This window comes from Lethenteron reissneri, chromosome 2 (genome assembly GCF_015708825.2).
Source record: "Lethenteron reissneri isolate LAM-NWPU_2019-01 chromosome 2, ASM1570882v1, whole genome shotgun sequence".
Classification (NCBI taxonomy): Eukaryota; Metazoa; Chordata; class Hyperoartia; order Petromyzontiformes; family Petromyzontidae; genus Lethenteron; species Lethenteron reissneri.
Window position 1 is genome coordinate 2,119,846 of NC_083780.1, and position 26,516 is coordinate 2,146,361.

Below are 26,516 nucleotides of genomic sequence, written 5' to 3' on the forward strand. Positions count from 1 at the left end.
ACGAGGTAAGACTTGGGCAAATGTAGTCAATTAATATTAATATTGAATTAAATTAGATGACTACATTCACGAAGCGATTAATCGATAAATTCGCTCACGAAATATCGTGGCAAATTGTGCGTGTAAAGAATGTTGTATAGACGTGGTCGATAAAATGACAATTAATTCATGGGGAAGTCAGCAGTGGTTGTCCTTTGGAAAGACTCGCCCCCGGTTTATGAACGTGAAATTTCCACCACTCATTCAGCGCTGTACACAAGAGATTAGCACCAATGCCGCGATCCTCATTTGAGCAGAAAATAACTTTGATTCGCAATACAATACATTTCCCTTGAACAACAACAAATGGTGGTGGTGTCTACTCTCGGTAACGCCATATTTACGTCTCGCCTGTTCTGACATCCGCACAACAAACTCTACACTACAAACTCTATACACGGGAACAGCTTAAACATATCAGCCATCTCAATCCACTGCTGGACCATACTGCCATTGTCGTCATCATCACCACCACATTATCATCATCATCACAGCCATCATCACCATCATGGTACCCGTAGCCACCATTGGACGCGGTGCAGTCTCTGTGGTGGATCTGATCACATGCAGCTGCTGGGTGGATTGTTGCATCGCAGGGTCGTGGAAGATGGCGACAGCTACTGCCAGCACCACTAGAGAACAGACGCTCCCCGTTCTATGTCTTAACGCGTTAAAGGGACATGGATTGCGCAATGACAATAAAAATGATGCACGAGTTGGTTTAAGTTTGGAAATTAATATGAAGAGTAGCTGATAACTTGATATGATGACTTTATCACTATAACCGTATTGAACCCCTCCAGGGCAGAGCGCTTTCCCGAGTTCGGCTCTCGCCACCGGCTGAGAAGCAAATGGCGTGGACCAGCGCAGTTCGACAAGATGGCCGACAGCGAGCGCAACTCCATCCACGAGGTCATGGAGCAGCAGATCATCTCCATTGCGCATGGTGCTCTGTGGAGGGGGTAGAGGCTGAACGGTAGCGGTGGGGTCGCGAGTCGAAGCGACGATTATGTTTGGCTGGCAATCGCTTTGATGGAATGTCGATGTTCGGCTTAGACCAGGATTTTTCAACAGTTCAACTAGTGGAATATGAGGTAGCTGTATTGTATTCGTTTGTCGGACATAGATGAATAATGCATATTTACAGACATGGAAGACAAAAGCATGTTAAAAAGCGTAACTATCCACACGTATGTGCTGTTTTTACAAGCTTTTTCTCTCTCTCCACCGCGCCTCCCTTCACCAGGATGGCATCATGACGATTATCAAGGCGTGCTGCTCCATCCTAGTGGACGCTAACCCTGCGTATGGCTGCTCCAACTCCAAGACGTTGGTGGAGCAGAACTTGCTTAAAATTGCGATGCGAGTAGAGGCAGCTGCGTCAGTGGCACGCACCCTTGGGGATGCTCTTCAGTTGGTTGAGGTCCAGACCCAGATGAGTGAGCTGGGTCAGTTTGTCGAACACCCCTACGGATAAAGCCAACAGCTGGTTTTCCCCCAGATACAGCTGCTGCAGATTTACCAGGCGATCAAACACCCCGGGCGGGTAGACTCGTTAGCTGGTTGGTACTAAGGTCCAGAACAGTAAGTTGTGTCAGTCTGTCAAACAACCTAGCGGGGAGGACTGAGTTCATCACTGAGCACGAATCACAGATCAGCACCCTCCACCTCTTGTTGTAGAGGAGCCTCTACAAGAGAGCGTCGCTCTTCACACGGCAGTGGAGTTCAACACGGGTCCCTTTGTCGCGTTAGCGGCGTTGTGTTCACCTTGCATCTCGGTACCTCGCTCCATGCCGTGCGCAATGTCTGTGTGGGGCAGTACAGCGATCGGCAAGATGTTTAGAGCTCGCAAAGCATTCCCTCTGGAACATTTTGATCAGTCTTCTTGGTTCTTTCGGTAAAGTCACGTAGAAGGGAAGTAATAAAATAATAAAAATAAAACATAATAAAATAAAATAATTCTCACGACGTTTCGGCTACAACGCAAGCAGCCGTCTTCAGGTGAAGAATGAGACACTGCCAAGCTAGGAGCTTATATATAAGCTGCGTTGGAGGTGGAAGAAGAGCGCCTTAACAAAAGAATGTGCATATGAAGAGGAATTTAGCATATTCATGGAAAATGCGTAGGAGGTGGGCGGGGGGGTTTCAAAGTCATATTATGCCCATGCATTATGCAGGATCAACAGCACCAAGGGGGGGTGCAGGGATTAGCAGTAACAAAGGAAAGGAATGTTAATGATATGTAGCTGCAGTTACTCAACAACCACGTAGAAAACTAAAGTATAAACTACATAAAAAAACTAAAGTATAAATTGCATAGCACCATCAGTATACTTACTATACTCTACAATAAGCTGAGTTACTAACAGCAAGTAATACATTACAATTCTACGTCGTAAAAATTATATAATATGCTTCCATCTAAACTTTATTCTATTGCATCACACGAGCATATACCGTACTATATACTGCCAACATTAAATTATATACTGTATTGCTGTAAACCAACCTATACCTTATACATTTAATATAACACTATGTATTATTCTACCCACCCTAATGTGTGTCGAAATGGTTTATTACGTCCTTCCAATGATTGCTAAGCCAGAATCCATCTTCTCGGTTAAAATTGTCTCTGTGTTTGTATATGTGGATCGCCTCATGAACGAATCTCTCATGATAGCCAGATGGCTTGCAGAGAACCTCTGTCTTGGAGAAGTCAATATCATGTGAGCCCACTGAGTTGTAACAGTGATCTGCCACGGCTGAGGTGTTTGTCCTACCGTGTTTCAGGTCAGCTTTATGTTCACGGATGCGGTCCGAGACATGTCGTTTGGTTTCCCCAATGTAACTGCTACCACAGAGGCAACTTAGTTTGTAGACGCCAGGGTACTGTATGTCTGGAACCACATCTTTTACAGACGGTACCAGATCACGGATTTTATGTACTGTGTTGAATCGGACCTGGATCTTGTGTTTAATCAGGATTTTTGAGATCTTTTTTGTGACCCCAGCAATGTAGGGTAAGGTGATGGTCTTGAAAGGCTCCTCAACAGGATCCTTCTTGATGGTTGGAGTGATGGCTTTGCGGATTGTGTAGTCGGAGTAACCATTAGCCTTAAGAGCTTGGCGTACGTGTTTGAGTTCACTGGCAATGTGTTCATGGTCGGAGATGCATTGGGCTCTATGATATAGAGTCTTGATGAGGGAATTCTTCTGGGATGGATGGTGGTGGGAATCCGGTTTTAGGTAAGAATCCGTATGGGTGGCTTTCCTGTAGACAGAGTGGCTCATTGAACCATCAGGTCTCCTTTTGATTAGGACATCCAAAAAGGGTAGCTTGCCATCTTTTTCGACTTCCATGGTGAATCTGATGGCTGGGTGTATGGAATTGATGTGGTCGAGAAATTGGTCTAGATCAGGCCGGCCATGTGGCCAGATGACAAAGGTGTCGTCTACGTACCTCTTCCATAAGGTCGGGCGTAGAGTGGCAGTCTGGATGGCGTCAGTCTCAAATTTCTCCATGAAGATGTTGGCTACAACCGGAGATAGGGGGGAGCCCATTGGGGTGCCCTCAGTTTGCTTGTAGAAAGTTCCATTCCAGGTGAAGTATGTATTGGTTAAGCAATGTCTCACCAGGGGGGGTACCCCAGCATTCAGTCCTTGATGAACCAAGTCTTCAATGATTGCGATGGTGTCACAGAGACAATTTTAACCGAGAAGATGGATTCTGGCTTAGCAATCATTGGAAGGACGTAATAAACCATTTCGACACACATTAGGGTGGGTAGAATAATACATAGTGTTATATTAAATGTATAAGGTATAGGTTGGTTTACAGCAATACAGTATATAATTTAATGTTGGCAGTATATAGTACGGTATATGCTCGTGTGATGCAATAGAATAAAGTTTAGATGGAAGCATATTATATAATTTTTACGACGTAGAATTGTAATGTATTACTTGCTGTTAGTAACTCAGCTTATTGTAGAGTATAGTAAGTATACTGATGGTGCTATGCAATTTATACTTTAGTTTTTTTATGTAGTTTTTTCTACGTGGTTGTTGAGTAACTGCAGCTACATATCATTAACATTCCTTTCCTTTGTTACTGCTAATCCCTGCACCCCCCCTTGGTGCTGTTGATCCTGCATAATGCATGGGCATAATATGACTTTGAAACCCCCCCGCCCACCTCCTACGCATTTTCCATGAATATGCTAAATTCCTCTTCATATGCACATTCTTTTGTTAAGGCGCTCTTCTTCCACCTCCAACGCAGCTTATATATAAGCTCCTAGCTTGGCAGTGTCTCATTCTTCACCTGAAGACGGCTGCTTGCGTTGTAGCCGAAACGTCGTGAGAATTATTTTATTTTATTATGTTTTATTTTTATTATTTTATTACTTCCCTTCTACGTGACTTTACCGAAAGAACCAATAAGATGAATCCCTGCAGTCACGAAAGCTTTAAATCCAAATTTTGATCAGTGTAAATAATTCCCGCATTTGCCTGCTCATGGGAGCCTCAATGAGTCTTGGGATTCTGTCTTCAAGATGCTGCTGCTACAATCGGATGTGGCCAATTCCCGTGTGAGGAAAGTGACGCATAGTTGGCTCTCTTTTTTTAGTTATTCTCTGTGAATTATCTTGTGCTGTGGTTGTTGTGTGCTTTGTAATATGTAATTTTAATTTTTTGGTGTTTTGTTGTGTAGTGGTTATCGTTGTTGAGTTATTGTTGTTGCTGTATGAGCGCAATCCCGCACAACACGCGTGAGTTTCTGTAACTGCTCAATATCAGCTTACATTTTTAATATGATTCACTCATTTAATATTCACTGATGCACGAAGGCACAAGAGTTTGATGTTCTTGTATGGAGACGGAGTCGTCGTAGAGGCGACCCGGTTTATTTGCATTATAACAGGATGCACTCAATCCCTTACACAAAGGGGTAGCAGTCCCTTTCACCCACAACCTGGGGAGGTACAGCCTCCGGGCTATCGTACCTAGTCACTTTAGCTACTCTGACTTCTCTAGCCCTCCAGCTGGCTAGACTTAGGGGAGGCTGACCCACCGCTGGTCCGGTGGGTCCCTGACCACTGGCCCGTCCGGACCTGGCCCTCAGAAGGACATCAGGCCGAGGGAACCTCAGGGTCCTAACCTCCGACCACTGGCACCGCACTGAACCCCGGCCTTAAAAAGGACGTCGGTGGCTTGGGGTCCCGGGTCCAGTCTCCAGGCGGGCTTCGGCTTGAGGCGAACTGCCCTGCGCCTTCAAGAACCCGTTTTATATACCGTTTTTCACCGAGGGGTGGGGTTCTGCGTGATCGTACACTTCCCCCAGCCCCTTCCCCTCAAATGGGTCCTGGCCACCGTTGGCCTAACCCGTCTGTACCGGTTTCTACCGCTCCTCACCGAGGAGCGGGGGTTCTGTGGGATCGTAGACACTGCCCACAGACCCCTCTCCGCGGCAGGTCCCGGCCAGGAGTATATAACCATCCCGAACCGGTAAGCACCCTGGTTCTGGCGCGCATGTGTGTTAACATGAGCACCACATGAGGATACCATGACGATGGTGACGATGACTGTGGATCTCAATAACGCTGTAGCTTTATAAACTGAACATTACTCGTGCCGAGCTTAATCTCTATTCCAGTACCCAGCGGCAAAGTAGAAACTGTTGCTGGCAGTGCTGGATCCGTTTGTGAAACGCGCCCTGGGAAAGCTCTTCAGTTGATGATGGTCCAGACTCAACTTCTTCAGCCGGGTAAGTTTGTTAAATACGCCACTGGGCATCTCTGTGAGCTTGTTGCAGCACATGTACAGCATCTCCAGATTCCCCAAGCGGTCAAACAATCCCTTGAAAATGGCCTGCAGCTGGTTGTTAGTGAGATACTGTATAGCAGATGCAGTTAAGATATCAACGTGTACGATATCCATATTGTGTCACGTAAAAAAAGTGTTCTCTAAATAATCTCATCAAGATTTCAAGAAGTATGAGTTATTAGAGGTGTTATATGGCAACCTGTATTCCCTGCATTCGCGAAAGCTCCAAATTAAGATTGAACCTGTATTCCACTAACCGTTTTCAGAATCGGTTACTGGTTCCAAACCATCTACAAACCGCATGGCGGCCTAAATCACCACACAGTACAATTTGTCCTGGTCTCTCAGTTAAGAGGTAAAGGTGCATCCCTGCAGTTGCCTTCTTGCTCACGCAACTGCTAGCGGTGGAGCGTTTGGCTTAATTCCACTGCACGTTTCGAGGAGGGGTGCCACTAAACACTACCCGGAATGCCCAGGCCCAACTCCTTACGCGCGTCAATTCAGTGCGGCAGCTTCTGTAAAGATAAATAAATAAACAATGCACGCCTCTTTTTCCCATACATCGCCCATTGCAGTCCTAATTGCTACGCTGCCCTCTGATGCCCATGTAGTGTTGTAAAGGATGGACTTATAAACTTCTTTATGGCACACACTGTTTATTGTCTTATTACACAGTCCCTATCACACAAAGGGGTATACGGTCCCCTCACCCGTTACCATGAGGAGGTACAGCCTCCAGACCTTGTACAGCTCCGCACTCATGCTTAGCTCCTATTCTAAGGCGGTACAGCCTCCGGACCTTGCAGGCTGTCTAATCTCCCTGCTATCCCAGCGTCCTCTGGCTGTATCTAGGGGATCTCTCCCCGACCACTGGTTACACTGAGCCCTAGCCCTGATATGGGCTGGAGGGCTTGGTCCAGGGTCCTAGATGTCTTTGGCCGACTTGGGTCTTTGCGTAGCAGAACTGGCCAAGAGCTCTCAGCGCTCTGGCTTTTATACCTGTTCGTGGCCGGGTTGTCCAATCCCCGGCCACCTTGTGGAACCCTCCGATTGGTCCTTCCAAATCTGGCGTTTGGATCCTACCTCACCCCATTTGACCCTGACCGTTTGATTGAGCGGGAAAACTTTGTTTACGATCCGCTCTCTCGCAGCATGCGAACAGCAAGTAGTTATCACCACTACATCACCCCCCTTCGGAAGCCTCAGCAATCCCGGTTGTTACAAAGAGAAAAAAACCCCATCAATGAACCGATGAGTGTGCCAAAAAAAACGAGAACCACAAAAACAACAAGAACTACAAGAAAGGCCAATATAACACAACATATGTACTCGGTGAGAGATAATCACCAATAATGACATTCGCGACACAACAACCCCTACGTGACTTTACCGAAAGAACTAAGAGTATGAACCCATGCAGCATTAAGCTGCAGAAAAAAACGATGGCCAATCATGAAAAGCGACGTGATTTAGCCCGCATATATTTCGCGGGCCCATCGTAGGGGATGGGTGTCCTCATCCGGGTTGCAGGCTGGTCAGGCAGCCTGGCAAAAATGTCGGTAGGGACAGGGGGCCTCTCTGCAGAGACTCTTGGTGCAGACGGGTCAGGCAGCCTGGCAAACATGTTGGGTGGGTTAGGAGGTCTCTCTGTGGAGACTCTAGGCGCAGGCGGGTGAGGCAGCCTGGCAAAAATGTTGGGCGGGTCCAGAGGCCTGTCTGTAGAGACTCGTGGCGCTCCCTGGTTCCCAGCGGCAGAACGTGGCTCGCACGACTCCATCAGTCCCGCATCATCTGCGGGAGGAATGACACGTCTGCGCCGTGGATTAGGTACCAACGGGGTGACATCCGGCTCGTCGGACACATCACATGCCCGGTCCTCATGTTGTGAGTTTGATGCAGAGCCACGCGGAGCAACAAATGGCTTCAAACGAGAAGGGTGCACAAACCATCGACGCCGTTCCCAACAGATTTTAATATATTGTGGTCATACAATCTCGACCACTTCAACCGGACCCCGCCATGGTTTAAGGAGCTTTGCCAATGTAGACACTGGCACCTCGGAGCAATGAAGCCATGCCTTATCACCTGCAGCCCACTGATGCATGGACGTGCGAGGGGCTTGCAACCTCGAATTGGCCCGCTGGCGGGAGGCGGAATTTTCAATCGCCGCATCACGTGCCTCAGACAACTTCCGGAGATTGAAGCGTAAAAGATCAGCGAGCTTCGATGACCGTGGAAGCTGCTCTATCCCAAGCTGAATGTCAGCGGAATGGCCTCCCTGCCATACATTAGGAAAAACGAGGAGAACCCCGTCGCTGCATGTGGGCGCCATGCGGTAAGCAGTGAGGACCCTCGAAATCTGCAAGTCCCAGTCTTGGTGGGATTCATCAACCTGATGGCACAGCATAGAGGTGAGCATCCTGTGCAGGCGCTCCACCATTCCGTCAGTTTGAGGGTGATAAGGCGAAGTGCGCACCTTTTTAGTACCCAACAGGCGGCATACCTCGCTCAACAGGGTACCTGAAAATGTTCTTCCCTGATCGGTCAACAGCCGTTCTGGAGCGCCCTTGTCCAACACATAGCCCTGAACAAAGGCGTCCACGACAGCTGCTGCTAACTGGTTGGGGAGGGCCCAGGCCATAGGCCACCATGTAAAATACTCAACCCCAACCAGAAGGTACTTGTTACCACGAGGCATAGTAGGGAAAGGCTCTAAAATGATAAGAGCAACCAGCTCGTTTACACGGGATACCGAGATGGGCTGCAGTGGTGGGCATGCCGGCTTCGCCGGCAGCTTCTGTCGTGCACATTGGGTGCAGCCCATTAAATATCAGTTACATCGCGAAGCATTCCCGGCCAGTAAAAGTGCAATCGTAGCAAACCCATGGTTTTGTGCACACCCAGGTGCGACAATCGCTCGTGTGCCGCGCACACGGCTGTACATCGCGAAGCCGAAGGCACCACAATTTTTTAATGGCAGGAATCTGCATCCCAATGCATGAGCAGACCCTGCCGCATAGCGAAAGAGTTCAAATTACCAGAACGTGAGGCCGTATCACATGCGCGACGACGCAGAGACAACAATGACGCGTCGTTCTTTTGGTGCTGACCCCATTCATCCAGCGTTATCCTCAGCAAGTCGTCACCTGCTGGCGGATTGTCGTGGTCCGCTCCTGGCACAGAATCGGAGGGAAATGCATCAGAAAATGTTTCAGGAGGCGCAACCGGCTGTACCATTGGCGGCTTGCAGCGGCCAGAACCCGTAAAGCACGCGCATTTATTCCCTGGCGGAAGACGAGATAGCGCATCGGCATTGCTGTGCTGTGTACCCTTACGGTAAATCACCATGAAATTGTAGTCCTGGAGGACTTCAAGCCACCGGGAGAGCTGGCCGGAAGGTTGGTCAACGCGCAAAGCGTATTGCAACGCAGAGTAATCGAAACGAACGGTAAATCGTTGACCGTACAGGTATGGCCTGTATTGCTGGATAAAGTAAACAATGGCCAGCAGCTCGCATCGGGACATGCAATAGCGTTGCTCTGCAGGGGACAAGACCTTGCTTCCATAGGCAACGACCCTCTCAACGCCATTTACGGTTTGGGACAGCACCCTGCCGATCCCGGTGTTGCTGGCATCGGTGTCCAGAATAAACGGTTTCGCAAAATCGGGGTAAGCTAAGGGCGGTGCTGCTACAAGAGCGTTCCGCAAGGAGTCAAATGCGGCCTGTTCTGCATCTCCCCAATTAAATTTGACCCCTTTCGCCATAAGAGCATGCAGTGGCTTGGCGATTGTAGCAAAACCAGCCACAAACCGTCGGTAATACGACGCGAACCCGATAAAGCTGCGAACATGCCTCGCAGAGGTGGGGGTAGTCCATTGGCTGACACATTTTGTCTTTTTAGGGTCGGTGGAAATTCCTGAGCAGCTGACTATGTGGCCCAGATAGCGCACAGACTCACGCAGAAGGTGGCATTTCTGCGGTTTGAATTTCAGGTTAGCAGCTCGCATCTTTTCGAAAACAGCACGCAACCGTTCAATGTGTTCGTTGAACGTGCGGCCAAAGACGATAACATCGTCAAGGTAGATGAGACATGAGTCCCACTGGAGCCCAGCGAGGACTATCTCCATGAGCCTCTGGAACATCGCTGGGGCCGAGTGGAGACCCATGGGCAATCTATTGAACTCAAAAAGGCCCTGTGGTGTCCGAAAAGCAGTCTTTTGCCTCGATGCTTTGTCGAGGGGAAGTTGCCAAAACCCCGACAGATGGTCTAACGTGGAAAAATAACGTGCCCCTGCCAGAGCATCCAATGACTCATCCATACGTGGAAGAGGATAGGCGTCAGCCACGGAAATTTTATTTAGGCGTCGAAAATCGACACAGAATCGAAGACTGCCATTGTGCTTTTTGACCAGCACTATCGGAGCACCCCAGGGGCTGGTTGAAGGAGAAATGATATCAGCCGCCAGCATGTCATCAACTGCCCATTTCACATGCTGTTTCTCCCCCGGGCTGAGCCAAAACGGGGTTTGGCGGATAGGGGCAGCATCACCAGTATCAATGTGGTGATACAGCAGCTTGGTGCAGCCAATATCAAATTGTGATTTGCTGAACACATCCGAGAATTCCCGCAAAAGAGCCCGCAATTTAATCTGCTGTGACCCGGATAAATCGCCGGCATCAGTGCAGAGAGCGTCTATCCATCCCTCGTCTAACTTAGGAGGAGGGTGAGGCTGCCGACTGTCAGATACATGTCCAACAACCTCGGTCCCCAGAGGCACCACTGTTGCATGAGCGAGCACTGTCTCCTGTGGAATGACAGTTTCGGACAGACCAACATTTAAAACTTGTAAAAATGGCTCTCTGTCGCCCCCACTACGAGAGTCTGCGCGGCCACCAATGATAGGCTCTTAACTGCTGTGTTGGAGGGCCCCAACAGAATGCCATTTACCGAGGCGGTGGGAGCGAGCGGTTTCTTTAACCGCAAGGGTACAAGCATTTGTGCCCCTGGTGGAATGCGTACAGCGCAAGCCGTAAAAGCCTGCACAGAGGCATTTGCCATTTGTAACTGCGTGGCTGCGGGTAAAAATGCCGTCCGGCGGCCCAACGGGAGTTCAATACATCCCTGGTCGATGAGAATTTTAATGGACATTTTGGCGAGAAAATCAGTTCCCAGGAGACACGGCACCACGAGGGAAGAAGAGACCAAAACAGGAACGGACAATTTAATATCACCAATTGCAATTTGCGCCCGAATTTGCCCGATAATCCCCAGAGACCTTCCATTTGCGGCAAAACACAGAACAGAGGCCTTTTGCAATGGTCGACATCGCACCGGCAGTATGTTATAAATCAAATTGGAAATTATAGTGGCAGATGCACCGGTATCGACAAGCACATGAAACTCTACCCCCTCGATCGAACCAACAACTGCCGAGGAACCCGCCATCGCTGCGACCACTCTATGGGCCAGCTCTGACCACTGCCCAGGTCGGAGTGGCCGTGAAGAGTCGCCCGAACACCGCGCGTCATACGCTGAATCCCGAGCGAAGTCAACGGTGCGTTGTGGTGTGTAAGGTGTGAGTGAGGGCCGAACATGAGGGGTGCTGCGACTCGCCTGTTTATGCCGCGGTGCACTGGGAGCCTTGTGGTCCCGGTCTTGGGATCCGGAGGAGCGTCGACGAGGTGCACAGCAGACGGAAGAGATGTGGCCTCGGCGGCCACAGCTGAAGCACGTTACGTCGCTGCGGGGCAAGGCCCGTCCCCGCTCCTGGTCGTCGCGGCGTCTAGTGCGATCCGGTGATCACCGGCCTGTCGCCCTGGATGTTGAGAAGACCCGATCTGGAGAGCGATCGTCGTCCCTGCTGGTAGGCCCCGATGTTGTAGCCGATGCAGTGATGGGCTCGTCCTGGTCGAGCATCAAGTGAGCATGGATGCTCCGGGCAGCTCGCAGCGAGCACATATCTTCATCATCCACGGCTTGGATGACAAGGCGCAGTTCCCGCGCCATCTCCACCAGCTTCTGTAGGACAAGAGCGTCGATGGCCTCATCGTCCATGCGGGGGTAAGCCGCTCTTGCCATGGCGAGTAGCGCGGTGCGGAACGCCAATGGCGATTCTCTTGGCTTGCACCGTCTCTCGTAAAACTGGTGGCGTGTGGCAGAAGGAGGTCCGTAGACATCGGACAGCCGCCGAAGTGCCGCTTGTAGTGTCGCTCTTTGCCGCTTGGAAATAGAGATGAGCACAGCGAGAGCGTCGTCGTCCAAGGTGGCTGGCAGTGCACGTAGCGCCTGTGCATCCGACCAGCCCACCATCTCCTGGTGGCTGAGGAAGCGACGTTGAAACGCCACCCAGTCGCCCCCTGTGGACGAGAATTCCCGGAAGACAGGCAGGCGTTGCTGTAGAGCAGCCGTGTTGTCCTCTTCGTCTTGGTCGGACTCAGCTCCAAACGCGGCAATGGCTTGATCCATGACATTCAATGTACGGCGTCGCAGCCGTAATGACGTGGCGTTGTTGGAGCGGCTTGTGGAGGCAGCGTCGCACTCTGATGATGCGGTGTGCCGTGATTGTCCGCCGGAGTTCCCAGCATGCACGTAGCTTCTGCTTCCGGTGGAACCACGTGACCCTTCAGTGGGAAAATATAACCCTTCCTGGTTGGTAATGGCGGGAACGTCCGCCGTCGGCAGCTCTGCTCTGCCCGCCGCCCCCAAGGTAATTTCCTCGAGGATGGCTGCTGCCGCATGCAGAATCTGGGCAAGACGGACGTGAGCAGCCTGGATACCGCCGCTCGCGGCGATCGGCTGCTCCGCTGGTGGTGGGGCGGCCGTCGGCACGCCGGCGTCTTCAGCGGTGCCCTCAGCACCCACAGGTGAGTTGGAGCTTTTGTCGTCGGGACTTCGCGTGCGGTTCATTCGTCTTGTTTCCATCTTCTGACTTCAGTTGTAGTGTTGTAAAGGACGGACTTATAAACTTCTTTATGGCACACACTGTTTATTGTCTTATTACACAGTCCCTATCACACAAAGGGGTATACGGTCCCCTCATCCATTACCCTGAGGAGGTACAGCCTCCGGACCTTGTACAGCTCCGCACTCATGCTTAGCTCCTATTCTAAGGAGGTACAGCCTCCGGACCTTGCAGGCTGTCTAATCTCCCTGCAATCCCAGCGTCCTCTGACTGGACCTAGGGGATCTCTCCCCGACCACTGGTTACACTGAGCCCTAGCCCTGATAAGGGCTGGAGGGCTTGGTCCAGGGTCCTAGATGTCTTCGGCCGACTTGGGTCTTCGTGTAGCAGAACTGGCCAAGAGCTCTCAGCGCTCTGGCTTTTATACCTGTTCGTGGCCGGGTTGTCCAATCCCCGGCCACCTTGTGGAACCCTCCGATTGGTCCTTCCAAATCTGGCGTTTGGATCCTACCTCACCCCATTTGACCCTGACCGTTTGATTGAGCGGGAAAACTTTGTTTACCATCCGCTCTCTCACAGATTGCGAACACTACACCTATAACGTAGCCCCGCAGCTCTGTTCCAGCTTGGTTTGTGCTTTGTGGCCACACATCCACCCATGATCCAGGCTCAAACCGAGATGTGACAATGTCATGCACAGAACTGCGTGTGTGTGTTCATGCCTCTACAACGAGGGACACGCGTGCGTTCGTACACAATGTGTCCAGTCGAATGACTGCGCACGCACTGTACGTCCCGTGTGGGATAAGTCGAGTGCTAATGTATTGTCAGCATGTAGAGAGGCCTTTGTGTAACAAGAAGTGGCAATGAACGATACACGGGATATATAAATAGCACATCGTCTAATGTTGTCCTCATCATTATCATAACCATCACTTGGTAATACCTATTCATTATAATCAATTGCAAAATGTAATCATAATTATAATCTCAGGGTCTTTGACAGGAGACATGTCGTTTGGTTTCCCCAATGTAACTGCTACCACAGCAGTGAATTCCACAAATACACGGGCGAGCAGGCAGGACGCACAGACAAATCACATACAAGTAACGCACCCCTCTCCTTCACACCAACATCTGCGAGTCGGTCTGCAAGTCAATCTGTGAATCTGTTTGCAGGTCAGTAACTCTCACGCGATACGGGGTGCATGAGCGTGCAGATTAAACCACTACCGAGTTACTCCAATTATAACTCCAGAACTCTTCCACTCTCCTGCCGCCTGTGTGCGCGATCGCCGTCTCTCTTCCCGTCTCCCATCACTCACGTGTCCGTCTTTCCTCTTTTTTTTTACGATCAGAGGAAACAAGAAAATGCTCGGTGTAGTCGGCACTTTGCTTCGTTCATCATTTCGTTTTTTAGCTTTTTCAATGCTTAGCTTTATGTGCCCCTCCCCCCTTTTAAATGAAACATTTCACAAAAGATTGTACGCTCTGCTCTCCTCCTGCTTACACATTCCCTCTCTCTGTACCCCCTCTCTCTCTACCCCCTCTCTCCCTCCTCTCTATGTTCCCCCTGTTTTCTATGTAATTCTTTTCTTCTCTCTTTCACCACCCCATCAGGACTATGTCTCCATGGCTACCCTGCCTCGTCTCTTTCCCTATCCTCCTCAATTCTCAGTCTTTCCAGCTCCATTTACTACTATAATGAGCCAAGCATGTCTGTGTTCCGCGCGTGACGTCACTCCACGTCGGCCAGCCTCCTTAATAATCATGAACAGGTGACGTCCTTCACATGTAGCACCCCCCCCCTCATTAATAAAGATGAGCAGGCGACGTCACTCCACATCGAACAGCCCCCCTCATTAATAATCATGAAGAGGTGACGTCTTCCAAATGCCCCACCCCCTCCATGAATAATAATTAGCGGGTGACGTCACTCCATATGGGGGGGGGGGGGGGGCGAGGCTCCTCCTCCTACCTCCTCAGCGTCAACTTACAACCCTCACTACAAAGGCAGAACCCTCACGTTATGTGATCTCCGTAACGTTGTTGAGACATAGAAGTAACAAGGTCGTCATGATGAACAAGGGATTATAATAACCTTTAAATGAAATAAGTCTGTGTCACCACGGCCTTACAAATTGCACACGAATTGATGCAATGAATATCACGTCGCGGTCTGCTTTTCGCTTGCAAGTTTCAAATTTCCTGAAACGGGCAAAGGGCTAGTTACATTTTGTTTGCACAAATTGCGATATAGATGCATTGAGAGATATTTGTCACCATCATCTCGCTGCGAGAGATACATTGAGAGATGCGTGAGGCTCCGTGCACTCTCAGGTACAGACAAGAGGCAGTACAGATGCGACTCCTTGCACACGCAGTACATAATAGATTGCACATATTATTTGCATTAACGATTGTTATTGAGTGTGTTATGAGCGTTACAATTAAAGTAACCCATGAATCAATGCATCGGCACATTCCTTGATTAATTTTAAATCCACAAATCTCCATCTTCTTTGTTGCGGGAGCTGGGAGTGTCCGGGATGCTGCTAACTAAATAAAGGACGATTTATTGAATTAGGAATTGCTTGATGTTACTGATAGCCTTGTGATAACATTTGTAAGTTAACTCAACTGATGTTTTATATAACCAGAGATGGTGTCTTTACAATTGATGATGAGGTAGGACTTGGTTAAATGTTGTCAATTCATATGAATGTTGAATTAATTAAATGACTAAATTCACGAAGCGATTAATCGATTAATTCGTTAACGATATACCGTGGGAAATTGTGCGTGTAACGAATATTGTATAGACGTGGTCGATAAAATGAGAATTAATTCACGGGGAAGTCAGCAGTGATTGTACTTTGGAAAGAATCGCCCCCGGTTTATGAATGTGAAATTTCCACCACTCATTCAGCGCTGTACGCAAGAGATTAGCACCAATGCCGCATTCCTCATTTGAGCAGATAATAACTTTGATTCGCAATACAAAACATTTCCCTTGAACAACAACAAATGGTGGTGGTGCCTACTCTCGGTACTGCCATATTTACGTCTCGTCTGTTCTGATATCCACACAACAAACTCCACTGCTGGACCATACTGCCATTGTCGTCGTCATTATCACCACCACATTATCATCATCATCATCACAGCCATGATTACCATCATGGTACCCGTAGCCACCATTCGACGCGGTGCAGTCTCTGTGGGGCATCTGATCGCGTGCAGCTGCTGGGTGGATTGTTGCATCTCAGGGTCGTGGAAGATGGCGACAGCTGCTGCCAGCACCACGACTGTAGCGAGAACAGGCGCTCCCCGTTCTTTGTCTTAACGCGTTAAAGGGACACGGATTGCGCGATGACAATAACAATGATGCACGAGTTGGTTTAATTTTGGAAATTAATATGAAGAGTAGCTGATAACTTGATATGATGACTTTATTTATCACTATAAACGTATTGAACGCCGCCAGGGCTGAGCACTTTTCCCGAGTTCGGCTCTCGCCACCGGCTGAAAAGCAAATGGCGTGGATGATCGCAGTTCGACAAGACAGTTCAACTAGTGGAATATGAGGTAGCTGTGTTGTATTCTTTTGCTGGACATAGATGAATAATGCATATTTACAGACATGGAAGACAAAAGCATGTTGAAAAGCGTAACAATCCACACGTATGTGCCGTTTTCACGAGCTTTTTTCTCTCTATCTTCACCGCGCCTCCCTTCACCAGGATGGCATCATGACGATTATCAAGGCGTGCTGCTTCATCCTAGTGGACGCTAACCCTGCGTACGGCTGCTCCAACTCCAAGACGTTGGTGGAGCAGAACTTGCTTAAAATTGCGATGCGAGTAGAGGCAGCTGTGTAAGTGGTACGCACCCTTGGGGATGCTCTTCAGTTGGTTGAGGTCCAGACCCAGATGAGTGACCTGGGTCACTTTGTCGAAAACCACAACGGATAGAGGCACCAGCTGGTTTGCCCACAGATACAGCTGCTGCAGATTCACCAGGCGATCAAACACCCCGGCGGGTAGAGCCTTTAGCTGGTTGGTACCAAGGTCCAGAACAGTCAGTTGCGTCAGTCTGTCAAACAACCCAGCGGGGAGGGCTGTGAGTTCATCATTGAGCACGAATCGCAGATCAGCACCCTCCCCCTCTTGCTGTAGAGCAGCCTCTACAAGAGAGCGTCGCTCTTCACACGGGAGTGGAGTTCAACACGGGTCCCTTCGTCGCGTTAGCGGCGCTGTGTTCACCTCACATCTCGGCACATCGCTCCATACCGTGCGCACTGTCTGCGTGGTGTGGTACAGCGAGCCGCAATATGTTTAGAGCTCGCAAAGAATTCCCTCTGGAACATTTCTATTCGATCAGTGTAATTAATTCCCGCATTTGCCTGCCCATGGGAGCCTCATTGAGTCTTGGAACACTGCTACAATCGGATGTGTGGCCAATTCCGATGTGAGGAAAGTGACGCGTTGTTGGTGCTCTTTGTTTAGTTGGTCTGTGTGAATTATCGTGTGCTGTGGTGTGGTTGTTATGTTGCTTTGTCAGCTGCCGCTATGTCGACTAAATGTAAGGACAACTTGATTTCCAAATTCAACCGCCTCTCAAACAAGAAACCGGACGCACACATTGAAAAGCTCGATATTAACAAAGTCGTAATTAATCGCAGTAACAGTTCTATTTCTGAAGGTCTGAAATCCGTTTTAGCTAAAGGACTAAACTTTGCAGTCACACCTAGACACATACCAGTTAATGATATTATTGCTCGAGTAGATGTAGCTCTCAAGGGCCTGAGTCACATCGCTGCAGGCGTAGCAAGATCTGAAATCTCTGCAACCCTCAAAAACGCTAAGATGCCAGCTAGCAACATCAGCAAAGATGAGCGTTTTGAATTAGCTCAATTAAAAAAGAGGGATGACATTGTCATCCTCTCAGCCGACAAAGGCAATGCCACTGTCATCATGGACAAAACAGAATACAACAACAAAAATCCAAGAACTACTCAACGATGGCAGCTATACAAAAATAAAAAGAGACCCCACCAACAGCCTCGTCTCAAAAACCAAGCAAATAATTTCTGATTCAACCGCATTAATTGATCAGACCAAACAGTTCTCGTTGAAACCTTCTGCAGCCCGGCCACCAAGATTATACGGTTTGCCAAAGATACATAAAGAAGATACACCTCTTCGTCCCATTGTCTCTACTATCAACTCCCCCACCTATAAATTGGCTCGTTTTTTGTCTGAAATCCTACGGCCTTTCACTGGAAAAACCACCTCTGCGGTACTAAACTCTACTGACCTGGTATCGATAATCAAGGGGATTGCCCTGTCCCCAGGTGACCTGCTTGTCAGTTTTGATGTGGTTTCCTTATTCAACAAGGTTCCTGTACCTGACACCATCGCAATCATTGAAGACTTGGTTCATCAAGGACTGAATGCTGGGGTACCCCCCCTGGTGAGACACTGCTTAACCAATACATACTTCACCTGGAATGGGACTTTCTACAAGCAAACTGAGGGCACCCCAATGGGCTCCTCCCTATCTCCGGTTGTAGCCAACATCTTCATGGAGAAATTTGAGACTGACGCCATCCAGACTGCCACTCTACGCCCGACCTTATGGAAGAGGTACGTAGACGACACTTTAGTCATCTGGCCACATGGCCGGCCTGCTCTAGACCAATTTCTCAACCACATCAATTCCATACACCCAGCCATCCGATTCACAATGGAAGTCGAAAAAGATGGCAAGCTACCCTTTTTGGATGTCCTAATTAAAAGGAGACATGATGGTTCAATGAGCCACTCTGTCTACAGGAAAGCCACCCATACGGATGCTTACCTAAAACCGGATTCCCACCACCATCCATCCCAGAAGAATTCCCTCATCAAGACTCTATACCATAGAGCCCAATGCATCTCCGACCAGGAACACATTGCCAGTGAACTCAAACACGTACGCCAAGCTCTTAAGGCTAATGGTTACTCCGACTACACAATCCGCAAAGCCATCACTCTAACCATCAAGAAGGATCCTGTTGAGGAGCCTTTCAAGACCATCACCTTACCCTACATTGCTGGGGTCACAAAAAAGATCTCCAAAATCCTGATTATACACAAGATCCAGGTCCGATTCAACACAAGACATAAAATCCGTGATCTGGTCCCGTCTGTAAAAGATGTGGTTCCAGACATACAGTACCCTGGCGTCTACAAACTAAGTTGCCTCTGTGGTAGCAGTTACATTGGGGAAACCAAACGACATGTCTCGGACCGCATCCGTGAACATAAAGCAGACCTGGCGTTAATATAACAAATTTAATAAATGGAGCAAAACACCCACATATAAACGTCGTAATATTACGCTGCTTCTTAATTTGGTATAATAATGCCTCGAAAATATAAATAAGAAAGCAAATACTTGTGGAATTTCAGATCGGCAATCTGGCTGCAGTGAACTTTAATCCAGGCACATTTTGGCGAATTTCCACATCTTGTATTTGTCTGGGCATCTGCTGATGGTCGTTCCTGAGGGGGTGTTTAACCGGCTGGTGAATCTGCAGAATCTGTTTTTGAATCAGAACCAACTGTCAGCTCTACCCACCGGGGTCTTTGACCATCTAGTGAATCTGAATGAGTTGTATCTGGACAATAACCAACTGCAGGCGATACCGCACGCTGTGTTTGACCAATTGACTGAACTGACGCGACTGGATATGGAAGCTAACCAACTGAAGTCCCTGCCACCAAAGCTCTTTGACAAACTGGGGAAGCTGATGCGTCTGCAGCTGCATGCCAACCAGCTGACGACCGTCCCCACTGCGGTGTTTGACCTGGTGAATTTAAAGAAGTTGTATTTGCATGGGAAGCAGTTGTCGACCATTCCTGTTAGGGCTGATAGTCAGGGAATAATTCTAGATTTTAAGCTTTCGTGACTGCAAGGATTCATATTCTTAGTTATTTCGGTAAAGTCACGTAGGTAAAAAATGAAATTAAAATTAATAAAAAATAAAAACAATAAAATCACGACGTGTCGGAGGCAACACAAGCTTCCGTCTTCAGGTGAAACTGTCACAGCAAAAAATCTGTATCAAGTGGAGAGAAGGCCCAGAGGTACGACCTTATATACTGGTTAAGGGGGGAGGAGCCAGGAAGGGCCGCGGGAGAGGATGAGTTGTGAGATGGTCAGTACTGCTGCTGGAACTGAGCCTTTGTAATGTAGATGGCATATGTAGATAAGCCAGCTAGGATTAAGCCGCCTTTTTTATGCTGCTGGGTGGGTAAATTAATTAAATATGATTAAGCCGCCTTTTGTTATGCTGGTGGGTGGGTAAATTAATTAAATACGAAAAAGGAGAGTACTGTTAAACGCTGGGGATGTTAACACTCGGTAGAGTAAAATAGTGCCTGTCAGATAAGAAGGTCCAAAAATGTGTAGTTAAATATTTTTGCATGGTTGATAACATCTTTCCAATGATTACTAAGTTTGTACCCATCATCACGGTTAAAATTATGTCTGTTTTTTGTATATCTGAATGGCTTCGAGTACAAACCTTTGATGGTAGCCAGAGGGTTTGCTCTGCATCCGAAACGTCGTGATTTTATTGTTTTTAATTAATTTTAATTTAATTTTTTTACCTACGTGACTTTACAGAAAAAAACTAAGAGTATTCAGTTAATAGACCAACGAAATTGATAAGTAGCAGGATACTTCAGAATAGCATAACCAACGTGAAGGTAAGTCATCCAGGAAAGTTTCACCGAGTCTCTGGACCATGCTAAGACGGTCCCCACATTGGGACGTTTGGCGTGTTATAAACGTTGGAGGACACCCTCCTTGCATGCCATGCAGGCAATTAGCTTAGTTCTGAATGTTCAACAGGTCAGAGAGAGTCATTTTATCGTGGCCTTTATGATCCATCTCCGAGAGATGCCGCTTAGACAAAATGCATGGTGCTGTTGTTGTTGTTTGCGAATGTTCCTTCATATCCGATTTATGGAGAAAACTCCGCCGACGTCTCCATCGCCAGCAGCAACAACAGAGCAAGGTGCACGGAACATTTGTCTTGGCCATTTGGTGCTCACGAGGGCAGCGGCGCTCACCTCCACTGGCGGCCCAAAGTCACTGCTGCCTCCACCTGCTGCTACTGACTCACAGCAACAGGTGCAGCCCAGCGATATCGAACTCACGTCACTGATGGCGAAGGGCCTCCACTCGAGGACGCTGTAGCGAGACCTTCTGGAGTGTATTCGGCATACTCGTCAACGCTGGTCATACGTCTTGGTAGAAGTGAGAGTACCCAAAATTCTCCCCATCGCACGTGTTCAACCGATTGAATAGTGGACTTTTATTCATTCATACTGCTGGGTGGATACGGGGGGTTGGGGAGGCTGGGGGGAGGGTGCAGGGAGGATTTAAGAAACGTGCACCATGGTTTTGATTTCCGCACCGAGAGACTGCACCGGCGACTTTGGGATTGCAAGTCCAGTGTGTGGACCACTACCTTACAGCAACACCACAGTTACTAAAGTAGTAATTGTGTAATGGGTTCCGAAAACACTTTCCGTAGGTAACTTCCTTATTAAAACACACCACTGCAACAGTACTTACACTGTCTAGGAACACAGCCTACTTCTAGCGTGCCTGACACTGCCTACGCTCTTGGGTCCTCCGGTTATGATTATCCTAGGGGAGGCTACCTGACCCGACCCAGCCAAGGTGCGGGTCTCGACTCTGGATTCATCGGACCTCGCCCTTACAAGGGCGAAGGGCCGGGAGTCCCAGAGTCCCACCACTGGCCCACACAGCGCACAAGGACAACGGGGTGAGGGGGTCCAGGGTCCTATTAACGATTGTTTAGAAATGTTCGTGGAAGTGAAGTCCAGTTTGAGCTGTGTGTACTTAATTTCGTCATTCCCTTCGTCTATTTGACTTAAGTTAGACAAGTTTAGTTGTTCAATAGTGTCGTGAAATATGGATAGACAAGGGGCTAATTAATTTTATATATTGTTTAACAATGCCAATCCACTGACAAGCTGGATCGGTGAATAAAATGTAACCAGTGCTCTTTGTGGTCGTATTTACATTGACTTTGCTAGAGTCTTCGTGGACCAGCAGGTAGCGGGTGTCTGCGGTTCATGTGCAGTAAGGAACTCGTCTCTCCCTTCACTGGGGTGATTGGCCGCCTGGTGAATCTGCAGCATCTGTATTTGTATAACAACCTGGGGCGCGTTTGACAAACGGAGTTAACACTGCCAGAAACGGGCTCTGCTTTGTCGCTGGGCAATATCAGCTCTCATAATTCACATGATTCTCCATTTAAAATTCACTAATGCTCAGTGACACTGCAGATTACACCATGACGATGGTGATGATGACTGTGGATGTCAATAACGCGGTAACTTTATAAGCTGAACCCTACTCGTGCCGAGTGTCATCTCTACCTAAGTGCCTAGCGACAAAGCAGAGACCGCTGCTGGTAGTGCTGGTTCCGTTTGTCAAACGTGTCCCTGGGAACACTTTTCAGCTTGTTGCTGTTTAAATGCAACAGCTGCAGATTCACCAGGCGGTCAAACACCCGAGCGGGGAGAGCTGTGAACTGGTTGTGGCTTAAATCCAGTTGTGTCAGTTGAGCCAGACGGTCAAACACCCCGACAGGGAGATACGCGAGTTCCTCAATGCTTAGACACTCGCGCTCCTCTGTTATATGAAGACTCTGGCACAGTGAATGCAAACACGACTATTAAGAGCATTGGTTATATTTTATTGACCCATCAGGATTGGGAGCGGATTGGTATTGTTAAAAAAGATATACAAAATTAATAATGCAAATTCCTTTGTCTATTCGCTGCTGGATGAAGTGACCTTATTTCAAAACGCTGGCTGGTGGAGGGGGAGGAATAATTATTTAAATTTGGATGAAAAGACGAAGGGAATGACGAAATTAAATAGAGATGGAACTGGACTAAAATTCCACGAATAATTATATTAAGGAAACATATAATAGGCGACGTTGCGGGGACGTGCATTTACGTGCTATGAAGAAGGGCCATCGCCTGAAACGTCACCCAATATATTTTTACCCGCTAGGACAGTGTGTTGTGTTAAGTTTTGATTAAGCGCCTGGTTGAAATATAAGATCTCTGAACAGGCGCAGTCCCAGGGGTTACTGTACATATGGATGTACAGTACGGGATTGCGTCTCGCGATTCACAGTTTACGACAGGGATTTCGGACAAATCAGTGATTTAGTATCAATTATATGCGCTTCAAAAACATACAGTTTTAATTTGTATGATAAACACTCACCATCCAAGTGTGTCTACGATGCTTCAAGTTTTCCATTGATGTTTTACTATCATAACTACTGCTACAGCGATTTGGATTCAGTAACTAAACTGTTACTCTTGCTTCAACTCTGCCTATCACTTAAATGTATACCCAACGGTCTATTAACTCCACGCCTTATTCGAGAAAATTTATATTAGAAACAAGCCAAAGTTTTGCGCAATTACCCTTATTCAATGCAGAAAGAGCGGCTAAACAGTTCAACTGATTTGTAGTTGTAGACTGCAGTTCACTCTCAGTTGATGAGACAGCCGTGGCCGGGAATAGAACCCACGTCACAACCTCGACATCATGCTCATTCTATATATACTAGCTTTTTGCCCGTCCTAGGACGGAAGCTGTAATATTAAAGATGTAAATTTACGTGTTCTTGTATATTGTCAACTTTTTTTAGGAATTGTTGCGCATAAATACATTTTTCTTAACTAAAAAAGTAAAATTAAGGACTTTGGAAGATTTCTCGGTATGCAATATTTTGTGTGAATCTCTTTTCAGAAGGTTTCCCTGCAGTTGATTATCCTTGATGAACAATTTGATCCGCTGAGGATTTTTTAGATCTAGACAGAGCACGTACAACTGTCCATGGGGAAATATGGGTTCATTGAGTTAAATTCCCACGTTTTCAAAAGTCTGACCCTGGCACTTGTTGATCGTCATCGCATACGCAGAAATGATCGGAATTTGTCGCCGATTCAATGTGAATGGAAGAGTGACATCACTTGGAACTAGGTAGATTTTTGGGATGAAGACGATTTCGCCTCGGTTGCATTCCGATACAATCTCTGCGGTGATGAAGTTATTTTGTAATGATTTGACCATCAAGCGCGTTCCATTGCAAAGACCGTTCCTCGGGTTCAGATTTCGCAGCAGCATGATGATAACGCCTGTCTTCAGTGCCAATGTGTGTGGCGGCATTCCTGAAGGCGTTTGATCGTGAAGAAATTCTGGAGGGTAATTCAATGCGTCCGCAGGATCTTCCGACACAATCGTGTCAGAGCTGTAATTATTTGAGCACTGACTTGTGTGTATCTTGTGCAATTTTAAAAGGCAAATAATATCTGTCTCAAAATAAATTGAATAAACACTTCACGTAACTTTACATTTGCTTTGAACTCACCTGAAGCTTTGAACTGACACATTTTTCTTCCCCGATGGACGATTGATAGCGCAGAGTGAAGTAACTGCTGATACTGTCAGGAGTAAGTTTTTAATAAAAAAACAAACATAACCACAAAAGTACCTACATTTTTTTTACCAGAGTATTATTGTATCTTGTGTCAATTTAATGGCAGTGAATCTTGCACAACACGATGTAATCAAACACTGCACTGAATTTCACTGTATTAATGGCAGTGATTCTTGCACAAAACTACGTCATAAAACCACGTAACTTCATGTCACTGTAGCACTGTATTTAACTCACCTTCAATTAGTTCAAAATCACTGCTCTGATACTTTTTCTTCTGCTTTCACTCGCTGGGGTTGAAATCAATTTAAATTCGATAGAATATCTGGAAAATCACGGAGAAATGTATATATTTTATCATAATTTAGAAGCAAAAATTTGACTTACCTTAAATTTCAAGTGCTGAATAAATAAATAAAGACACCAAAAGCACTTTGTTGATGCGTATAATTATTTATTTGATTTCAATAAACGTCCAATTTTAAGCGAATTTGCATAAAAAATGTTACTTCCCTCGACCTGGGGGAGTGTAAAAATCCACCCGCTCATGATTATTAATGAGGGGGGGGGGTTCTTTTGCAGTGACGTCACGTACGGATGGAGCACTGTGCTGCGTAAATTTATTTTTGACTGTCACTTTCTGTAAAGAAACGTCATATTTGAAGCGAATTTGCGATATCTTTCCATTCGACCTTCTTCCGCGTGAGTGTAAAAATGCATTCGCTAATTAACGGGCTAAATGTCTCACTAACAAAGCCAACGTTGCCCCTTTCTCTCGATGTAACCACTAACCCACTCTTAATAGCGCATATGAATAGTATAAATTAAAATTATACACTTTATATAGCACAATAGTAATATTAATAAAGCGCAACTAACACAATTAATGTATAGTTACAGAATATCTCATCAGCTACATTGCGACTTCTTATGGACGTCTGTGCATTTATGCACAAACAATACATTTTGTACAATAACTAGTAGATACGCGATAACTATTGTATAACCCATATAACTTGCGTGCTAATTACAGGAATTGTCTGTGCAGTCATTACCCATCTGCGCCGGCCAGGGTCCGGTCTCATAGAAACTCCGAGAGAGATTTTCCCCGTGCTCACGCTTATCTAGAGTGAGGCTACATGGAGGAATGTCACCTTCTCATCATCAGCATCATCATCATCCACACAAATATACAGGGCATCATATATCTATATATATAAAATCGTTCATGTCTGTCTGTCTGTCTGTGTGTGTGTGTGTGGACTTTGGCCCATACGCACTTTCATTGGACGGCGGTTGCCCCTGGCAACGGCTAGCCACGCCTTCGCCGCTTTCATTGGACCTGGCAACGGCTAGCCACGCCTTCGCCAAGGGCTGCAGTTTCATTGGACGGCGGTTGCCCCTGCCAACGGCTAGCCACGCCTTCGCCACTTTCATAAGCTCCGTATTTAATTAAATAATACCCATTACACAGTATTGTTGGAGCGCTAGGGGGGGGGGAAGGAACGCCACCCGTACCCTGCCTCTTCCAAGCCGACAATTTTAGGCGAGGCCGCAGGCTTTGCACGCTACTAGGCCTCGACACCCACCACGCCACTCTGAGGTAAATTCATCAAAGTTTTTCCTACTCTTCACTACACCCCCACCACAATGTGTGCTATTAATATTACTTTTAAACCCAACGTGCCAACAATCGATTACTTTAATGTTCACTGTACAAATACTCATTAAGCTGGGTGAGCGTACTGCCAGTCTATCATGTACACTGTAGCCTGCTTATTAAGCTCGGTGAGCGTACTGCCACTCTATCATGTACACTCTAGCCTGCTTATGAAGCTGAGTGCGTGTACTGGCAGTCTATAATGTGGACTCTTGCCTGGTTATTATAATCGATTCTTTATATGTTCTTTGTACAAACAGTCATTAAGCTGCTTGAGCGACCCCAGTTCGATTCCAACTCACGCCCACCACCGCTGACGATTATTTGAAACGGACCTGGCCCTCCCCTAGGTCCACTCAGCCTCAAAAGCGTAACTGCTGTCGTGTGTGAACATCGTCACTGGGGAGACAAAGGCGGCAGGGCATCGTGGATCCAAGTCCCGGGCGAAGCCGGGTCATGTGTATGTGTGTTTGTGTTTATGTGTATGTCTGTGTGTCTCTATGTATGTGTGTATGTATGTGTATGTATGTG

General features: G+C 47.5%; 1 protein-coding gene across 1 annotated transcript in view; it reads left to right on the plus strand.

The window, feature by feature from the left end:
* The window catches only part of LOC133341422 (carboxypeptidase N subunit 2-like), a 67,590-nt gene that overhangs the window by 22,466 nt on the left and 18,608 nt on the right, over window positions 1-26,516 (plus strand). The window contains exon 3 of the mRNA XM_061550040.1: window positions 19,261-19,627. Coding sequence (XP_061406024.1) covers window positions 19,261-19,627 — 367 coding nt within the window. The remainder of the gene's footprint in view (window positions 1-19,260; window positions 19,628-26,516) is intronic.